The sequence below is a fragment of the Artibeus jamaicensis genome, unplaced genomic scaffold (assembly GCF_021234435.1).
Source record: "Artibeus jamaicensis isolate MK-2021 breed Jamaican fruit bat unplaced genomic scaffold, CSHL_Jam_final scaffold_369, whole genome shotgun sequence".
NCBI lineage: Eukaryota > Metazoa > Chordata > Mammalia > Chiroptera > Phyllostomidae > Artibeus > Artibeus jamaicensis.
Window position 1 is genome coordinate 41038268 of NW_026522042.1, and position 19676 is coordinate 41057943.

Below are 19676 nucleotides of genomic sequence, written 5' to 3' on the forward strand. Positions count from 1 at the left end.
AGACTGGATCTTACTGAACTGATCCAGTGATGCTCTTGTGTTTAAATAGCGGGTTTACAACACTGACCTGATTTCCTTATAGTGCCTTTCAACTTCTTGTCTGAATAAATCTTAGTTATTTTTCATTATCAAGTTGCAGAATGAAATTAATTGCCTTTAATACACACTAAGTTTAGGGTAGATTTGTTATCAACGAGTACTGCGTAGAGGCTGGTCTACAAATATTTGGGTTTGGTCCCTGATACATGTTGAAGAGTGCACTGGAGGGGCAATGTCCTTTTTCAAAAACAAGTATAATGTTTATATAAGTGATTGCGATCTCAACTCAGAGAATTAGAAACATATATGGCAGCCGTTGAAAGATAAAATTATTCCGTTGATTAGATTTTGGAAAATTTCAGCCATTGCATTTGAGAGCCAAAACTTTACCAACCATGAACATTTCATTACTATCCATTTAGTTCCTACTTTTTAAAAACAAATTTAGACTGCTGGGAGGACACCAGATCATTATTATTCTTGGACAATGTGCCTAGGTAAGTTTTTTCCAGCTCCCAGTTTAGATACCTGTGTACTAGGCGTTAACATCCTAGTAATCTGCCCAAAATGTGCCCTTGGAATAAAAAAATTGCCACCTTCTGAATCTTGATTAGGACTCTTTTGCCTAGACTTGGAAATGTTCAAACTTTTTGATACTTCCCATCAGGAATAGAAATAAGAAGCAAGAAAAAATAAATAACACTACATGAAATATTTTTAAAGAAAAAATCTTTTTCTTTGTACTTTAATTTTAAAGCATCCTAAGGTTGTCTTTTATACCTTATTTGAAAACTTTAAAACTTCATTTAAATCTTCCTTTAAGCTTTTATAATATATCACACTTTTTCTCTGTTTCTGAATCAGTATGTTTTCTATAAATTATTAGGGTAATATTAATTAAATTAGGCTCCCCACATCTATGTAAGGGCCAAATCTCCTGTTGTATTTGTGTAAGGCTCAATTCTGTTAATGTTAACTGATAGTCATGAGTTGATGGGGGGAATATAAAGAAAATATGTAAATTTCTCTACTTGAGAGTATGAATCTTTAATTAAAAAAAAGAATGATGGCCTAGGTTTGTTTGGAGTCCATGCTTTGAATACTCAGTGTGAGAACGTTAGAATTACATTTAAACCATTCAAAAACTTCTTCCTAATAAAATCAGATGATGGGAATAAAGCATAGTGTATATGTGAACAGAAATCTACACTTTTGATTAGTAGAGAATTTAATACTTCTGAGAGAAGCAAACCAAAAGTAAGCATGCTCTTTTGTATTTTCTATTAAATGCAAACATTCCCAGAAGAATTAACGATGTATGATGCAGACGTTCTGAGGCTTTGCCACCACTCAGCATTTTCCGTGACCACATACAGATGCCAGTAATTACTCCCCTCATGCAAGGATCTTTATGACTTTGAGAAAAAGAAAATACTTTAAAAAATAAATGCTAGAGTGATTTTTAATACAAACTAAACGAAGAAGGGCACAAGTGTGACTTCATTAGATGCTGATGCTAGCCGGCATAATGGCGCCTGATTATTACACCTGCTGACGCGTCCTCAATTTCTTGCTGCGTGCCTGCTTCCAGACCTCTTCATGTCTTCTCCCAGGAAGATTGATGATTTGGTCCTGAGGTTCTGTCGAATCTTCTTTCCATGTTCACTGTGAGCAACTGCCCAGTGTGATGTATCCCTGTCTGCCTTTGGTTTCCCAGTGTTGCAATAGAACTTGTCAGAGGGCATGTACCTTCAAAAGGCTGTGAGCTTCCAAGAGGCACCTGGTTTTTTTGTATCCACCACTTCTAATATGTATGTTTAGAAAGGCAATATTTTTAAAATGCATTCACATCATTGAGACACATGAGTTTTTCAAATTAAAACCATTGAGTATTTTTTAAAAGATTTTATTTATTTACTTATAGAGAGAGAGGAAGAGAGGGAGAGAAACATCATGTGTGGTTGCTTCTCACAGGCTCCCTACTGGGGACCTGGCCTGCAACCCAGGCATGTACCCTGACTGGGAATTGAACTGCTGACCCTTAGCTTTGAAGTCCGGTGCTCAGTCCACTGAGCCACACCAGCCAGGGCCATTTAGTATTATTTTTAATAAGCGTAAAGATAATTTTGTATCTGGAATCATATAAAAACATAATATTTATATATTTTAAAGCTTTCACAAAAGAAGAACACAGAAAATAGGCTTTTCTTTTTATTACTAATTAAAAGCATAAAAATGCAAACCATGTTCTGTTTAGGAAAAACGTATGTCAAGGTGCCCACTAATTTATCATTTTTGATCCTTTGCTCAAGAACTAATTTGAGTCTGTGTTGTTTCATATATGACTTCAAAGGTTGCAAAGGCAATGATCATGAACTTTTTTTTATGGTGCAAAGGACAGCAGACAAGAGAATTCAAGGGAATTGCTTTCCAGACTAGATGTTACGAAATAACCAGGTGACCCCAGATCAGTTTTCCAGAGGCTTTCCAGCCCGTCACCAGCTCCAGGCCCCAGCCTCCATCCCTGCTCTGTCTCCCTGGGTAGCTGGTTTGGGGCTAGTTCTCTTCTTTTCAAAGAGGGATTTAGCCATTTGCTAAATTAAAGGCTCTTAATTCCAGATTCTTTGGCACTTTTTCTCTTTTTTTCCAGTGGAACTGAAGTTGTCATACTCTTTGCTACCCTTCCTCCCTGCTACCTGTCACAATCTATGAATAAAACATGATATAGTTATATAATGGAATACTATGTAGCAGGTAGAATGAATGAGCAAGAGTGTATGTATCAACACAAGTGTACTCATTACAAGAGTATATGTAGCTATCAAAAATAGAATGCTGAGCAGAGTTGAAAGCATATTCCAGGTATCAGATAGTATTTACATTGTCAAATTTAAAAATATGCAAAGCAAGGTATTTTATTGTGGTAGGCAGTTACACAGACATGAGCAGAGCAAGGATGATGGGCCAGGTACAGAAGGTCAGCAGGGCACAAAGTGGGGTGCCTAGCAATGCCCAGAACTGGGGAAACCAGGACCTCGCCCCCAGGGTCACCTTTCCTCCCATAGCATATCTCTGGTCATTTGCGTTAGACCCCCTGACCTTCCCATATGGTTGGTCCTGTGGATCATGGACTTTCCCCCCCTGGTGTGTTGCTAGTCACGTGGGTTAGACCTCCTTAGAGTGGAACGGGCAAAGGGGTTGGGAAATAGCCCTTAAGCATTAAGCCCCCAGGACAATGAGGTTCTGACCCACATCAAATACATCTGGGCCTCAGTTGTGTTTCAGCTCCAGACCCAGAATAGCAGCAAAACCAGAAGTATGCCCACGCTTTTCCCACCCTCTCTTCTTCCCTTAGACACGTTACCTTCACCCCCGTCTTTTGCCTAAGCTCCAAGGGCCCTTCTTTTGCCTCTGTAACTTGTTTCCTGAGCTCGTATATTCTATGGCTCACTTCGTCTACCTCTGCGACTTTCTAAATAAACTTGCCCTTATAGTTTGAATCTTGGCTCGGAATTTTTTCCCAGGCAGAACTCAAGTACCAGGGTTGCTGAACCAAGGTCTGGTCCGACCCCACCAGTCTAACACCTGGTGCCGTTCTCACCACCAACAGTATTATTTCTGAACACAAACATTTACAGTATAAGTAAAAGATCATTCATGGGACCCTGGCTGGTGTGGCTCAGTGGACTGAGTGCCGGCCTAGGAAGGGTCACTCGTTCCATTCCCAGTTGGGGCACATGCCTAGGTTGTGGGCCAGGTCCCCAGTTGGGTACACTCGAGAGGCAACCACACATTGACGTCTCTCGCCCTCTCTTTCTCCATCCCTTCCCCTCTCTCTAAACATAAATAAATAAAATCTTTAAAAAACGTTCACGCAGAAGGCAGTTTTACAATAAAGCTCACTCATCAGTGGAGGGAATGAAAGAGATGGCATATGAGAAGCTTCATGTGTGTCATGAATGTGGTGGTGTGTTCGTGGGTGTTTATAATCTGCCCTCCACATTTTGTACTTAAAATGCTCAGTAATGACATGAAGGTAGAATTCTAGCGGTTTTAACCAAATACTTATGGAGACAAAATAATTTGAAGGAAAATTTTATAGTAATTGGAGTAGCTACTATTGCAAGTACCTGTTGGTTAGTGTCAAAATCACAGGGAAATTTATGGGGATAAACTTGGGAGGTCCTGAAGTGCTTTGTGGTGGACTGATGAACTACAGGTGGAGGACGCACGAGGAAGACTCGAGGCCAGCCCACGTGATGGTGCCGTGCGCTGTGGCCTTTAGCTGCAGACCTAGTTCTGAACTTTTAGCCTTTTAACAGGAGTGACTCTAACCATGCTTTGTTTCCCACAAGGTGGCCAACAGGGTGAGTACACAGTGTAGATGTTTGTAGGTTGCCTACCCCGCTAGACTGGGACCTTCCCAGCAGAGTGAGCTGCATGCTTTTTCTCTCTCCTTCCTATCCCAGCAACTGCTACCTGAGGACCAGGGGCAGCCCAGTTCAGTTCTTCTCGCTTTAAATTAACAAAACAATTAACGGTGGAACACATCTACCCTCTTGATTTAGAGTTTTCTCTTAAGAGCCAATCTCTAAACTGCTCATATTCATGAAGGTGCTAATAGGTTTCTGGGTCCCTTATCTATCCGGCTCTCTCTCGTGTTTAGAACTTGGGTCCTGAAATGATGTTTTAAGTGGAAAAACTCTCTGGGGGATGTTTGTTTTCAGGCAGGGAAAGTGGGAAAAGGCTAAAAGCCCAAGGTGTGAGTTGATGGGTGGTTAAGGGCAGAACTGTGGTGTCCTGGAAGCTGCCCTTCATTCACAAAGGACCCCTTTGTGTTTTGTTAATTGCCCAAGTAAACGGCTCTGCGGGGCAGAGGGAGCTTCTCTTTTCCTGAGACTCCCTGGAGGGAGAAGCCGGAAATTGGCCGCGGCCAGCTCCCTTGCCTCCTCCAATCTTACTTTTTAATGATCTTTCCGATTTCTCTACACAGAGAAGGGAACCCTCACTGTCCGTTCTTAGCAAGCAAATCCTCCTTGCTGCTTAGAATGGCCTTTCTTCTGCATCTTTCAGTGGTGAGCGTGAGAGTGCTGTTTCCCAGGCCCCACAGGCCTGGGATCCAGACAGCGCTCTGCAACTATCTCTTTGTTTTAGCACAAACTGTGACTGAAGCTTGGCCAGTTTCTTGACGTTACATTTTTTGGCCGTGAGCAGTTTAAAGGGGCGTGCACCCAAAGGAGAAGCAGCAATTGGGGTGCACAGAAGTCCTGGGAAAATGTCTTTCTGCATGCTGAGGAACTGCTGGGAGTATTGAAATTATTAACGTGTAATTTAGGAATCCTCTTGGCTTATTTTAATTTATTGCTCTAGCAAGAATTCTTGTATCTAAAAACTATCTCTCTCTCTGGAGTTGTGCCCCTTCCCCTTCACCCTTTCCTCATTATTATTCTGAAAGTGGTTGCCGTCTGGTAGCAGTAGGGTAGGGGTGTACTGCCATGCAGTGCATCCGGGTCTGCAGGGAAGTTCACCTCCCCATCCACAAAGAAGGCAGGCATCTGCAACCACACCTACCACAGAGCCAGACATCCCAGTGCTAGAAATTCACGTACACCCTAAAGATCTGTTCTCTTCACTGTCCCACTGAAACGTGCACGCCACTGGGCAGGTGTCACGGAGCCGCATGTAGCAGAGCCGAGGGTCAGCATTAAAGGGATGCTTCTGCAGGCCAGTGAGAGGCGTGGCTACCAGAGAGGGGAGCAGCTGTCAAGTGCCATTTGGCCACATATGTAAATTTTGAAACGTGTGGAAATGGTGATAAACTTATTTCACTTCTTTCTAATTTTGACTTTCTTGGGTGGGTCAGGAAAGGGTGTTCAGGTATGGGCTGAAAGATGAGAATGAGCAGCAGTGTGAGAGGGCTTTGTCAAAGCTGTCGGGACTACAGAGGCAAAGGAACCTGGTGGTTACTAGAAACCTCTGGGTGCAGATGGGCCTGCTAGGCGTAGAAGAGAGCTTGTCTTACTGTAGACATTGAATGCACTGCAGTGGATTAGGGCCTTTCTTAGGCTGGCGTCCCTCATTTTGAGACGAGATGGGAGGCGACCTCTTATGTCACTCAATAGGCTTGGGTTGATGTGATTGACATACATAGGTTTGTGTATTTTAAAAAAAGGAAGTCATTGAGGCCAGTTGTGTTTCAGCCAGAACACACCACCTTGATGAACTGTTTGGGAAAGTAGTTGAGGTATCAAGTGGTACTGACTGGGGCCATTTCCAGACGCAAGGAGAGGGAATCACCTCGGTTTTACAAGTGAGTTGTTCGGTTTATGAAATTTTCAGCAAGATGAAGGCAATGTTTCCTGAAAGAGAGGGAAAGAGCTTAATTCAAACAAAGTGAAGAACATGCAAACCATATTTGGGTGAGTTTAAAAATAAATTTAGTTTTCTTCATAGCATCTTCTCCCTTCCCAGCCCCACAAGTATTGAACCAAGGATTCAAAACATCTAATGTCGAAACGAAATGGAAGTCCAATGTCATTTTGAATGTTAGAAACACAGGAAAAGAAAACACAAAGAAAAAAATAGTGTTACATCTGAATTAGCATTTAAAGTGGCATGTTTATGTAAAAAGAGAATGGTGTAATATATCCTGAGAGGAAAGAGAGGACTTCGGGCTGTGAAAGAATGTCAATTGCATTTATATATTCATCGACAGGCAGTGTGGGGTTTGGGATGTATTTGCTGGATCCCTTACCCTGCCTGTGTTCTCTTCTGTGTGGTGAGTAGGGGGAGGGGACCTGGGAGAGAGGGACAGTGGGGGATTGAGCGCACCTGGACAATTGTAGGAAGGCCTTAGTTTGCTCCAGGGGAAGGGGGGCTTGGTCACCTAGGGAGCCATACCAGCATACACACATTTCCAAACGCACTGGGAGAGCAAAGCAGAAGCTGTGTGTGTGTGTGTGTGTGTGTGTGTGTGTGTGTGTGCGCGCACGCGCGTTGGGGGCAGAGGCAGGGGAAACCAGAGGCTTGTGGACTTTCAACCAGTTCTCAAGGTGAACCCAAAGCGCCACTCCCAGTTAACAGCTTTATCATGTGCGTCGTGAGAAAGTGGGCTTCTCAGTGAACAAGAGCGCGAGGGGAAGCTCTCTATTTCCTATTTACTAGAATAACTTTTTAGCCAACCTGAGTCAAATCGGAATTGGGGGAGAATTTTAGTGCGCAGTCCTCTCTGCACGGCTCCCACAGGGCTGCCCTCAGCCACCTGTGCTTCCTCAGGAAGCCTCCCCCCCCCAAGCCCCTCACTCACTCGGCTCTGCAAAGCAGGACACAGTAGCCGCCCTGCCCGGTTCCAGTCATGTGCCTGTCGTCTGTCAGCTGACCTTCAGAAAGCCATTTAACCTCTGTGTCTTAGTTCTTTCATCTATAAAATGGGAACACTGTTCTGCCCTGGAGTGTTTTGAGGATTAATATTAGTTAATAAATATTTGTGAAGTGTTTCTGACAGTGCTTGGCATGCAGTAGTTTTTTAAGCAGATAAAACGTAAGTGTTTTGTTAAATAAAGCATACTGGGAATTAAGCTCCACCCCCCTCCCCATCACTTATTTTCACCCTGTGGAGTTAGGAAAAAGACCTCAAACCAGGCCGAGGAAGTTCCCTTACAAGGCAGATCATTTGAGCTGCATTTTCTGGGGGCTGTTTGTTTACCAATTTTCTGTCAGCGGGCGATGTTCAAGAGGGCAGTTAAACCCATGCTCCCGGGTAGATCTTCCACTTGTGTCCCTCCACGGTCAGCACGGGTTCTGGCCCTGTGTCTCTGGGCTGTGAGAGACCGGGCTGTGCTCGGCGGCCCCTCCCCAGAGTCATTCGTCACCTTAGGCCTGCCCATCCTCCTCAGCGGAGTAGGCAGGTCACGTTTTGAAACTGTGTTTTGGGACAGATGGGTATTGAGGAAAATGAAGTAGGATTTTATAGATGTCCACATGGAAAATTTGAATCATAACATTTCAAAGCTGGAAGAGCCCTTAACAGAAATCTGATGAAAAATACATTTGCCTGATAACTGAGGAACTCACAATTCAGAGGATTTGAGATTTGCTTGCTTGACCATGAACAGTAACCGGGAATTTAGGGTATCTACCCGCCAGGAGCTGGAAAGCAACTTTTGCTTCTCAAGGGCAAGTCTATTTTGTTAGGAAGAGAACATTCGCAGAGGGAAGGGAATTTAAGGGGGGAAAAGGGGAGGGATTTGGAGGAACAAGTATGAAGGACACAGGTATGAGGACTAGGGGGGGAAATGGGAGGGGGGTGGGGAGCACGGGGTGGAGGGGGGGCTGGGATGGGAGATATGGATAGAAAAATGTACTCGAAAAATAACTAAATAAGATTTTTAAAAAAAGAGAACATTTGCAAGGATGTGTGTGGGTGCATTTCGTACTGTACCACCAGGAATTTCGGCATTGACATCCACAGCATGGAGCAGAAAGAGGGTACATTTCACTGAGAGTGCTTGACTTCACTAAACTTGTCGTGGGTTCTTTGAACATTTTGAACAGCGTGGCCTCCACCTCTTCTTAAGAATGTGCACATTTAAACCTGAAACCAAAGGGAAGAACTCAGTGTCTCATACCGGCACTACCAGGATGATGCCGAGTTTGCTGAGACAAAGAGAGACTTGTGACAGGCACACTGGTGGGCTGTGGCCGTCCCAGCTGCAGTGACTGGCAGTCCCCAGATGTGTGCATTATCCAGTGAGACACGTGAGCGGAGCAGCTCTCTCCTGTGTCCTTCTCTTCACCCCCCCCCCAACTCTATGCTGTCGCCAGCCAGGCCCTCTGGGGCCGACGGCTGTGGGGAAGTGGGTGGTTGGGAGAGTCTGCTGGGTCTTCGCATTGCTTCTTACACTCTGCCCTTCTCACTCCTGGGAATTCAACTGCCTGCCCTTTCACTCCAAGGCAGCCCCCTGCTAGACCTAAACGGCTGGGGTACAATTGTTTTAGGGTTTCCTGCTCTGCTTTTCTGCAATAGGGGCTCTGAGAATTTGGGTGGGCCCTTTCTTTCACCTGAATACACATGCATTGTCTTTTACCACATTGTTATATAAAGTCACCACTTCCAGAACGAGGCTGAAGGCACATGTTTACATGTTGGAACGTGAATCGTGCCCACAGTGCACGCCAGGAACTCTGCACTTGTCTTCCCTGGGGCCTTCTGGGCTCCGCTTCACCTCTCCCGGCACCCAGGTGACTTCTGACTAGTACCATATGGGGCTTCACGCAGGCAGTTCTATAAACACAAATGCAGGAGAGGACACAGTTTTATTAAGTGCATTTTATGAATTCTGTTTGCCTGTGGAAATAGGTGGCATCGATTTGACCTCATGCAGAAGGATACATTTTACTGTTTTAAGACTAAAAATCCTAATGACAAGAAATTCAAATGTGCATATTCCATTGAGGGAAGGATTTTTAAATGCCTGTATTCAAGTACTATAAATTCTTCAGTCAGGATATGTTTGCATATTTGGTAGATGTTATGTGGAGTTGTTCTTACCCTATTAAGTACATATTAACTTGGCATAGGTTTAGTGCTCTTCATTGTTCAGGAAAAATGATTTCTAACTTGGGCCGTGTCATAGAGACCAATGGGATTAACCTGATAGTGACATCAGTACTGAGTGCAGAGCTCTTGCTAAATTCTGATTTTCTGATGCAGGCTTTTATTGTTATTGGTGGTGGTGGTAGGAAGCAGAGATTATCTCTGGGATTTATTTTTACTTTTTGAAAGCTGAGGAGGGTATTTGCTTTGAGGAGCTGGCACCGCATGACATCCTCATGTGTCTGCTGCGGAACAAATGACAATGTTTACTGCAAGGGACAGTGGGGACCTCCCCTGGGGCTGGCAGGAGGACAAAGGGAGGGTGTGCTCTGCTCCTTTTCTCAGCTCCCCTGGCCTCTCTGCTGGGGCTCTGAGCAGTATTCGCTCTGCATGGGGCACGTGAGTGAGTTCACCAGGGGTTTTGTATTCCAGGGTATAAGGCATCATGTTTAGAAGCTTAGTAAATCAAGAATCAATTATCTGGGAGAATAAGCAGAAGGTTTTATATGTCTAGGATAAATTAGTTTAAATGCTAAAACCAGACCTTGTGGATTAAAGAAGCCCTTGGAAGCAACAACATACACTTTAAAAATGCACTTGACATTATATACTGAAATGAAGTTAATAGATCAGTATACAGGTTTCATCTGTTAGGGGAACAGTGGCTTTTTTTCAGGTGGGCTTCCAAGGTATTACCAATTTGTATGTAAATGTGCCTGATTCTGATAGGATCACAGGGAAAATTTTTGTCATCGGACATCTGGTTAAAAGCATGTCAGTCACAATCTTTGAGAATTCAGGCCACTCAGCTTTAGTATAATTTTTTTTTCTTTCTGATAGATGTTGGTCAGAGAGGATCTTCAAGGTCACAGTAGGGACGGTGATGGTGATGGTATCTGGAGAGATAGTTAAGAGGAGAATTAAAGCAAAGGCAGTTGAAATTGGTGCTCCCTGAGGCTCTACCTGGTCTCTCCCTGTCCAACATGCACCTTTCATCTGCAATTTCGTATCACTGAGGCTGTGCTCTGTTGAATACCCAGGCACTGTGAATTCTCTATGTGTCAGCCCATAGCAGGATTTAAAACACCAAATCAAACAAACGGAAACGTGAAACAGCCTCCCCTCATGAGATTCCACGGAGCGTGAGCCAATTTCAGCCATCCCAGGAGGAGCAGAGCACTGCCTGGTCTAGCAGTTAATGTTTCCCCACGGCTGACAACCACCCCTTTCTTTAAAAAAACAGCTGTATTGACGCATAATTGGCGTACACTAAACTGCGCTTAAGGCACAGAATTTTATAAGTTTTGACCTACGCGCATAGCTGTGAAACTACTACCACAATTAAGGTAATGAAATGTCCACCTTTCCCCAAAGTTTCTTCTTACCAATTAATTTATAATCACTCCTTCTCCCCCCACGTGCCTAGTCATTTGCTAACACTTCCCATACCTAAAGATCAGTTTGTGTTTTCTAAAATTTTAAATAAATGAAATGATACTATTTGTACTTTGTTGGTAGTCTGGTTTATTTCACTCAGCACTGTTATTTTGAGGTAAATCTATGTTGTAGCATGTTGATAGTTCATTACTTTTTATTGCTAAGTAACATCCTAACAAGCAGATACACTGTAGTTTGATTATCCATTCAGTTGCTGATGGGCATTTGAATCGCTTATAGGTTTATTATAAATAAAACTGCTATTCACGATTGGTAAATTTTCTCCCAGCTTGTGGCTTATATTTTCAGTCTCTTTACAGCATGTGTTGAAGAGCAAAAGTTTTACATTTTGATGAAGTTTAATTTGCTCCTGTGTTTTTTTCCCAGAAGATTTATAGGTTTCGATTTACAGTTAGGTCTATGATTCATTTTGGTTAATTTTGTATGTGGAGTGAAGTATGGATTGAAATGCATGTTCTTGTGTATAGTTACGTATTTGTCCCAACATCTTTTATAGAACAGACTATCCTTTCTCCACTCAACCACTTTGCACCTTTGTTGAAAACAGTTGTCCGTATATTTGTCTGTCTATTTACAGACTTTCTTTTCTCTCCCATTGACCTATTTGTCTGTCTTCACATCAGTACCACAGTTTTGACTATTATTAAAGTTTTATAATACATTTAGATAAAGGGCTGCTCTCCAACTTTGTTCATTTTTTTCCAAAGTTCTTTCTCGACTCTTCTAGTTTTTAATTTTGGAATCATTCTGTCAGTTTCTGCAAAAGGAGTCTGTTGAGATTTTTACTGGAATTGCATTACACGTACAGGTCAGTTTGGGAAGCTGTGAAGAGTTCTCTGCTGGTTAAGGAAACTCCAGTCCGAGAGATAAAGTAGTGAGAATAATGTGGGAGTTGATGCAGGTTGGAGACACTTGGGTACAATTGTCTCCCAAAGGCACTGGGTGCTGGAGGAGATGGACGTCCCACCTGGGGGAGACCGAGTTGAGAAATGAGTGACTGTAAGTGAGCAAACACTTGGTCAGACACACTCCCTCAGAAAGCCCAAGAGAAATGGTTGGGTGGGTGATTCTGTGAGCAGCTCAGGTAATGATTTCAAGCTGAAGTCAGAAGGAAGTGGCCATGTTTCTTCTGGAAAGAAAAATTGCAGTGGATGATGGCACAGGCTCGGGTTCGAGGAGGAGCGTGACCCAGTAACTGCAGGTCTATAAGCTCAGGTGTTCGTATCCAGTAGGTCAGAGAACCACAGGTCTGGAAAGGTCATGATGCGGGGGACAGTAGGGAAGGGTGGCATCAGCTTCAAAAATTGTGACAGTGACTGAGTCTTATAAAACAATAAGGGCCAATTGTACCTTTGAACTGATTGTTGGTCCAGAACAGTGATTCTCAACCACAGGTGATTTTGTCCCCTCGGGGGATGTTTGACAATGTCTAGAGACATTTTTAATTGTTACAACTAGTGGGGAGTGTGGTTTCTCCTGTTATCTAGAGGGCAGACGCCAGGGGTGCTGTTAAATGTCCTACCAATCACAGGAAAACACTGTCCCCTTCCACAACAAAGACTCATCTACCCCAAGTGTCAGTGGTGCCAAAGTTGGGGAACCTTGGTCCAGAGAGGGGCGGACCAGAAAAGGTGGCAGAGCGAGGGTGTTGCCGTTACTCTGGATGATCAGTGATTTGTAGAAATTTTCTGTGAGCATGTTTCCAGAAACAGTCTGAAATACCATCAAATAAAGAAGGTTTAACAAAAGCATGGCCCGTCTGCAAATAAATGACAGAAATGTTGACCATTTGAGTTAATTCACTTAAGAAGAATGTTTGTTTGGACACAGCATTGTCCGTAGATGAGTTTATTAGTTAGGGTACTTTGGGTTACAAGTCCAATAGAAAGCCTGATTCATAGTGGCTGAAAAAAATGAAGGAAATTTTCCAGCTCGTCTAACTGACAAGGGCGGGCTGCCTGCAGGGGTTGACCCAGAAGGTCACTATTGGCACAAGGGCCCAGTTTCTCCTCCATCACACCAGAGGCGTCCTTCCTGCCGGCAGTCTTTGGGGTCCTTTTTCTTGTTCTTCCTTCTCCAGAGAGGATTCCCCACTCTGCACCTTTGTGGATTTTGCTTGGATGGGGCCATGTGAAATTGTGGGTCCACCCTTCAGTCTGGCAGCATTTACAGCACTACTCTGGTTGGCTTCGATCAGTGCTGTCCAGTGTGGCAGCCGCCGGCCACCCGTGGCTGCTGAGCTCTTGTCCTGCAGCTAGTCCAAATCGAGGTGAAAACAGAAGGAGAGATATTTAATAATTTGTGTATTAGATATATGAGAAATGAGAGCATTGTTGGATATATTGGGTCGGAATACAAATACATATTAAAATTACTTTGACCTGTTGTTTTGAAAAAGAATTTTTATTGTGACTACTAGAAAATTTCAAATTACGTGAGTGGTTCCAACATGGATTTGTGTGGACAGAAGGTGCTTGGGTTATTCAGGAGTCCGGGGGGTGGCATGGAGTCATTTCTACCCAAACCACGTGGCTGATGCAGGTGTGGGAAAGAGACGGGTGGACACCGGACAGGCGTTGGAAAATGAACCCTGGGTGACTCGCATAAACAGAGAAGGGAATATTTGTTTATTCACTCTTTTACCAAAAGGTGAATGTCTGGAAATACTACTGCTCTACTACCAGTAATAAAAGCTAATAATTTGTCTTACATATATATTTCTTAAATTATGAGATTAATCTGGTGCTCATAGTAACCGGTGAAACAGGGCAAAGATGCGTTAAGAGAAACTAAATGATCCTGATGTCCTCCAGCTCCCGTGTCCACTCACCACTCCAGGCAGCCGTGGGCCGTCTGGTGTGCACGCTCCCACCCCACCGTGCGCGGGACCTGGGGGCGCGCGCACAGGGCTCCCTGGTCTGGTGTGCACGCTCCCACCCCACCGTGCGCGGGACCTGGGGGCGCGCGCACAGGGCTCCCTGGTCTGGTGTGCACGCTCCCACCCCACCCTGTGCAGGACCTGGGGGCGTGCGTACAGGGCTCCCTGGTTGCTGTTGCCGCCTCTTCCAGCGTGAGATGGCAGCACTCACTCCTCAGTTTGCTTTCTTCACAGCGTCAGTCCTTCAAGTCCGGTTCATCTCGTGCTTTTTATTTTATTTTTTCTTTTATTATTTTCATTTTTTATGGTTTTCTTTCCATTACCATTTAGTCCCCTTCCACCCCTCTTCTCCCCTGCAGTCACCACACTTCCATGTTCACGAGTCCTTTTTCCTCTTTTTGATGGTTATATAATATTCTATATTACAGACCTGCCATATTTCATTTAACCATTTTTCCACTGATGGTCTTCCATGTTATTACCAACCTTCCCCTTCCTCTGTCCCCCTACAAACAATGTTGCAATGAACACTTTTGTACCTATATCCTTACATACTGGTCCTTTTTTGTTTTTTTTCTTTAGGATAGATTCCCAGAAGTGGAATTGCTTGGTCAAACGGTATGTGCTTTTTAAATTTTAATAGATGTTGCTAGATTATTTCCCCAAAGGAATAGCCAATCATATTTGCACATAAGAGCATCCATTTCCTAAATTCTCACCAGCACTTGGTGCTAGTGCTCCTTTCAGTTCTGGCCAATCTTACCATCTTTGATCACTATTTTCATTTGCATTTTCTACACTACCATTGATGTTGAGCATATTTGCATATGTTTATTGTCCATTTGAATTTCTCCTTGCTTCATTTCATGTTCATTTCCACTGCTCACTTATCTGTATTATAGTGTTTTGTTTCACAGTTCTGAGGAGCCATTTATTGTGTTTTAGAAATGTTAACACCCTGTTGTCCATACGCAAGTACATCTTTACGGTTCTCGTCTCTGTATAATGCCTTTCGCCAAGTGAAGATTGTTTATTATTAGTCAATAGAATGTTTGTCTTTTTTTATTGCTTCTTATCTGTTTTGCTCAGGGGTGCCTTCCATCACAAGGTCATGCAGATATTGTCTTAAATTTTCTTCCCCAATTTTTTAAACATTAAATCTTACTCCAGTTTTAAATTTTATACGTGCTATAAGGTAGGCGTCTTTATTTCTTCCACGGAAGGATATCCACTCACTTAGGTCAAAGTTCTAACAAGGCACTTTATTTCCACGGGACTGAAATGGTACTGTTGCCCTATGTACACTCTGTTCCGACACCTGTGCATCCGCGTCTGTGCCGCCGCCATTCCGTTCGGAATGCGGTGGCTTTCTATCGAACTGTGGTGCCAGGTAAGCCCTCTTCATGGGTCTTCCTTTCATACTTTTCACGGTTGTTTCTAACCATTTACTTTTTTTTTCTCCTAAATTAAATTTTAAAACTTAAATTTGGGGTTTTTTTTCTTAAATGTTTTGAATATAAAAGGTAATATAACAATATGATAAATAGAAACAAAAAGTTTGTATTGTCACTTTGGGGAATCTTAAAGGCAACTCTTAATTTTAAATTTTAAGTTAATGTGATAGTAACTTATTCAGGTTCACTGACATTCTTAATTGCTCTTTTGAAACTTTAGTTATAATATTAACATAATAAATACCTTTATGTTTTTCTAAAAGCATTTGAAATATTGGCACTAAACATTAATACTGTCTGCAATAAGCAATAATAGTAGTATTGTTTTACAAATGAACACGCGTACAAGTAGGTACGAGGTCTGCGTTTTGCTTATGAAGGCAAAGAGACACGCCCATGTAGGTTCTACCCATGCCCACTTGGTTTTAGGAAAACAAACAAGCAAACAAATAAAACCATTAGTTTGTTCTGTAGTCAAAAATGCAATGACGAATGACCAATGTATTGTGATTCTTATTAAATGATATACTTGGAAAGATGTTTTTCAAAATGAGATTTCTAGTACTTTCAATATTGTAATTCAAATAAATGAATTGCTATGGCATTTTTGTATGTGTATAAATGTTAAAGATGATAATTTAGAAAAGAGGGGGAAATTACTTAAACTTATTCATATTAAGACCAAAAAAAGGACTTAGTAAATTTAGAGTTAAATTTAAACCTTCTATATGAACTTATAATCTTTATTAAATCAAAACCAAATATAATTTTTTTTGCTGTGTTCTAAAGAAGGTAATCAACAGTTAGTTACCTTCTGGCCTCTATTCCATACTCATATTAAACAATCTTATAGGTACTCCTGTACCCCAATTTTGGTCTCTAATATTACTTTCTACTATAGGGTATCAAGACTCTTTTTAGAACATAACCAGATCCCATGATTGGGATAGGAAAGTTTTGGAGGTTTGAATAGGGTTTTTTCCCCCTTAAAGAACAAGAATGCTTTGTATGGTATATGGAGGTTGAGCTATTAAGGACCAATGAGCCATGTTGAAAGCACTTTTGCTGGCCAGTAGTGGGAATTTAAGTGACAGAGGAAATGGTAATTATAAGGCATTGGACAAGTTGAAGCTACCAAAAGTAGAGAATCAATCAGGTTATACCAAAAGTGACAAATGACATAATGAATTGTGCTGATAACTAAAAGGCATATCATGTTTCCAAATCAGCTGTATTTTGGTCAACTCAAATTGTGTTTCCTACACTCAAGTTTTTATCATCATCAAAACTGACGGATGTGATAAACATATATAAAAAGAGATAGAGTCTATTTGAAATATAATTATGCATCTGTGTTCATCTTAAAGTGAAATTGTTTTTAAATATATGTAGGCTGTCATGGGGACTTAAAATCACAGTAAAAACAATAAGTGTATCATAAAATTAAAAATAAAGGAATGTTTCTTTTGTAATACTGTCAAACACTGAAGCCTGTAATTTGCCCTAGGGCTGCCCAATTTCAAAGACCCTGGAAGGCTAGAATTGTTTCAGTGAGGATAGAGGACCGCTCAGCTTTTGTAAAACAAATGCACACAAACAACCTTCTGTGACTGAGGTGGGAGTGACTATAGGAATCTGCAGGCAATAAACAAGATTTTTAAAAATTTTTATTATTCTTGAAGCCTGAAGAACTCTAGTGGCTGTGGGTACCAACGCATCCAAAAAATCACTATAGAGGACTTGAAGCGATAAACCAGGAAGACATAAGCATTTGAATAATTAAAATAATGCTTCCAAGACTTGAGGAATGAGGAAGGAGATGGCCAAAATGGCAACATTGGTAAAAATAATCATATGCACTGATGTCAATGAGTCAGCTCTGGTGTCGAGCCCCTCTGCTTTACCTAAAGATACTAAGCAAGTGATGCTGTAACTGCATTGGCTAAAAAAACAGTGACTTACCTCCAAAAATACTATGTTTTGTAAGACCAGGGAAATATATCTTTTCTGGATCCAATAAGATAAGGTAACCTGGAACCCACCTTAATTCATAGGTATCCTTAATCTAGATCAAATGGAAGTAAAACAACCTTAGGCGATATTTACATTTAAAAGATGGAAAAAATCTTACAACTAAAAATTAAACAAAGCCGAATCAAGGTATGTTTTCTACACATTACTTATCAGTTTAAGGCTTGTGAAGGTTGCTTACAATTGGCTAAAATGTAACTTCACTTAACATTGCTCTAATTTGATATTATCCTCTTATTCCTGTTAAAATGTTATCCATGTTCAACATAACGTTTGTGTCTTTGTTACTGTCTTAAAATTGTCTCAAAATATAATCCTACCAGTTTCCCATCTTTATTTCGCCTTGCTCCACCACTGGAATTTCTTAAGCCTCCTGCACGTAGGAGGTAGAATAAAACTTCGAGATGACATGAGATTCCCTGTGAGCATGTGACTTCCAGCGGCTTTGGTTTTAAACAGGTCTGCTGGTGGGCAAGTGTAGAATCACCAGAGAAGATGTTGTTCTTTGGGAGTGAGGACCCGCTCTCCCTGGGCTCATTGTAGAAATTATACATCAGCTGTATTCGTGACCTAAGCATTTGGTTGTTCCGCTGCCAGGTCTTCTAGCCATTTAGAAATGTGTTGAGACCGCTTCATTTATTCAGAGGAAGCCACTGGGTCAGTAGGCAATGATCCGTATTCACTGCCTGAAGGAGGAAAAAGCCGCCTCTGGAAAGCCGCTTGTGAGCTAGGGACAGGTCCTGCCAGCTGCATTTAACTTCCAGGTTGTTACTTCAAAGGATGACTTTTTCAAATGGCACAATTAAATCTGCCCCCTAGTTATTCATCCCCACAATATTTTTATACATCTAAATATTTAAATGTGAATCTCCTGGAGTTTTCTGTTGTCCTTGCTGCTTACAGTGAAATTCTAATGAATGAAATAACTTTGCAAAGAAAAGTAAAAAAATGCATTGGCCCTTTCTCCTAGTATTAGATTTGTTAAGGGCCAGCTTACTATTTCTTAGAAAGGGACAGGACTATTGAAACGCATTGAATAGAAACTTCAAAAGTGAAGTGAACCTGTCAACGCGGTGGAAAGTTAAGATATTTTAAATATAATTGCAGCTGTATTCAGTAGTGGAAAAAAAAAGGCAAAGCATTTCTTTTTAATGCCATCCTGACATGTGGACCATTTTGTAAGAATGAGCAGAATATTCACAGGCCGGAGGGCACCTCGGCATCCTCCAATTTAGTACAGTACGTCTCTCAACCCTCAGTTCATCTGACCACGTCTCCCCCAGATCCGTTAAGGCCCCTTCATTTTCATCTTCTTAGACATCCAGCCACGGAGCCTAAGATCACATTTGTAGGAACTCTGCGACTGAACAAATATTTTCTTTTACATGGTGCTTTCAGAAGAATTCTTTTATGTCCTAGATGGCTAGGCTCCTTGGATGTCTGAACAATGAAGAGTCTGAGTGAGCTATTTCTACACCGGAACCCCGGGAGCTTGCCAGACTTTGAAGTGGATTGCCGCGCATTGAGGGGCCACAGAAAAGTGGGGTTTTTCATAGTGCCTGCATTGATGTTGGCAAAGCCAGATGGCTTTGTAAAATGAGCCCCAAAGCAGTATAACTGATTAAAAGAAATGCCAGGTAGTTGAAGGCTTTCATACCCAATGTGAGCCTAGCAGAAAGACGAGTTTTCTTGGGGTACATTGATATTGGGGGTTCTGTCTCCTCTTTAGGGGTCCGCCAGTGACAATTGGTGTGGGTGTTGGCAGCAGGAACCTTCAACATGCAGGCTGAAAAAAAATACCTCTGGCCAGCCACTGGGTGAGCTGCCCTGAAAAAAAAAAACAAAGCTGGTCAGTGGGGGAAGCCCTCCTGCGGATGTAGGTACTTTCCGGGATGGTGGCTCCCGTCAAGTCACCCTCTTTTTTACTGCGGCCACAGACCTGCATGTCCTGAAACCCCAAAGGCTGGGCAACTCTCAGCCCTCTGTTGACTCCGTGGAGGACGCCGGAGTGCTTGCTTTTTTTGTTGCCCAGCATAGAAATCTCTCTGCCCATGTTTGTAACCCTGATCACTGACCTTAACCTCAGAACACAGTCGTATATTTCAAGTTGTTGGGGGAGAAGGGGAGGCTGATGAAGCTTGACCTTGTAGGTAGAGGGATTCAGTGGTAGCAAATTGTTGTCTGGCTTCATAACCTACTGTCCAATTATTGGGAAATGGGG

At 42.3% G+C, this 19676-nt stretch overlaps 1 protein-coding gene across 8 annotated transcripts in view; it reads left to right on the forward strand.

The window, feature by feature from the left end:
• MAST4 (microtubule associated serine/threonine kinase family member 4) overlaps positions 1–19676 on the forward strand; it is a 524826-nt gene that overhangs the window by 279919 nt on the left and 225231 nt on the right. For 4 of the 8 annotated variants that reach the window (XM_053657255.1, XM_037150788.2, XM_053657257.1 and 1 more), the window contains one exon: positions 14553–14588. The exons of the other annotated variants lie outside the window; for them this stretch is intronic. In XM_053657255.1, coding sequence (XP_053513230.1) covers positions 14553–14588 — 36 coding nt within the window. The remainder of the gene's footprint in view (positions 1–14552; positions 14589–19676) is intronic. 8 annotated transcript variants of the gene reach the window in all.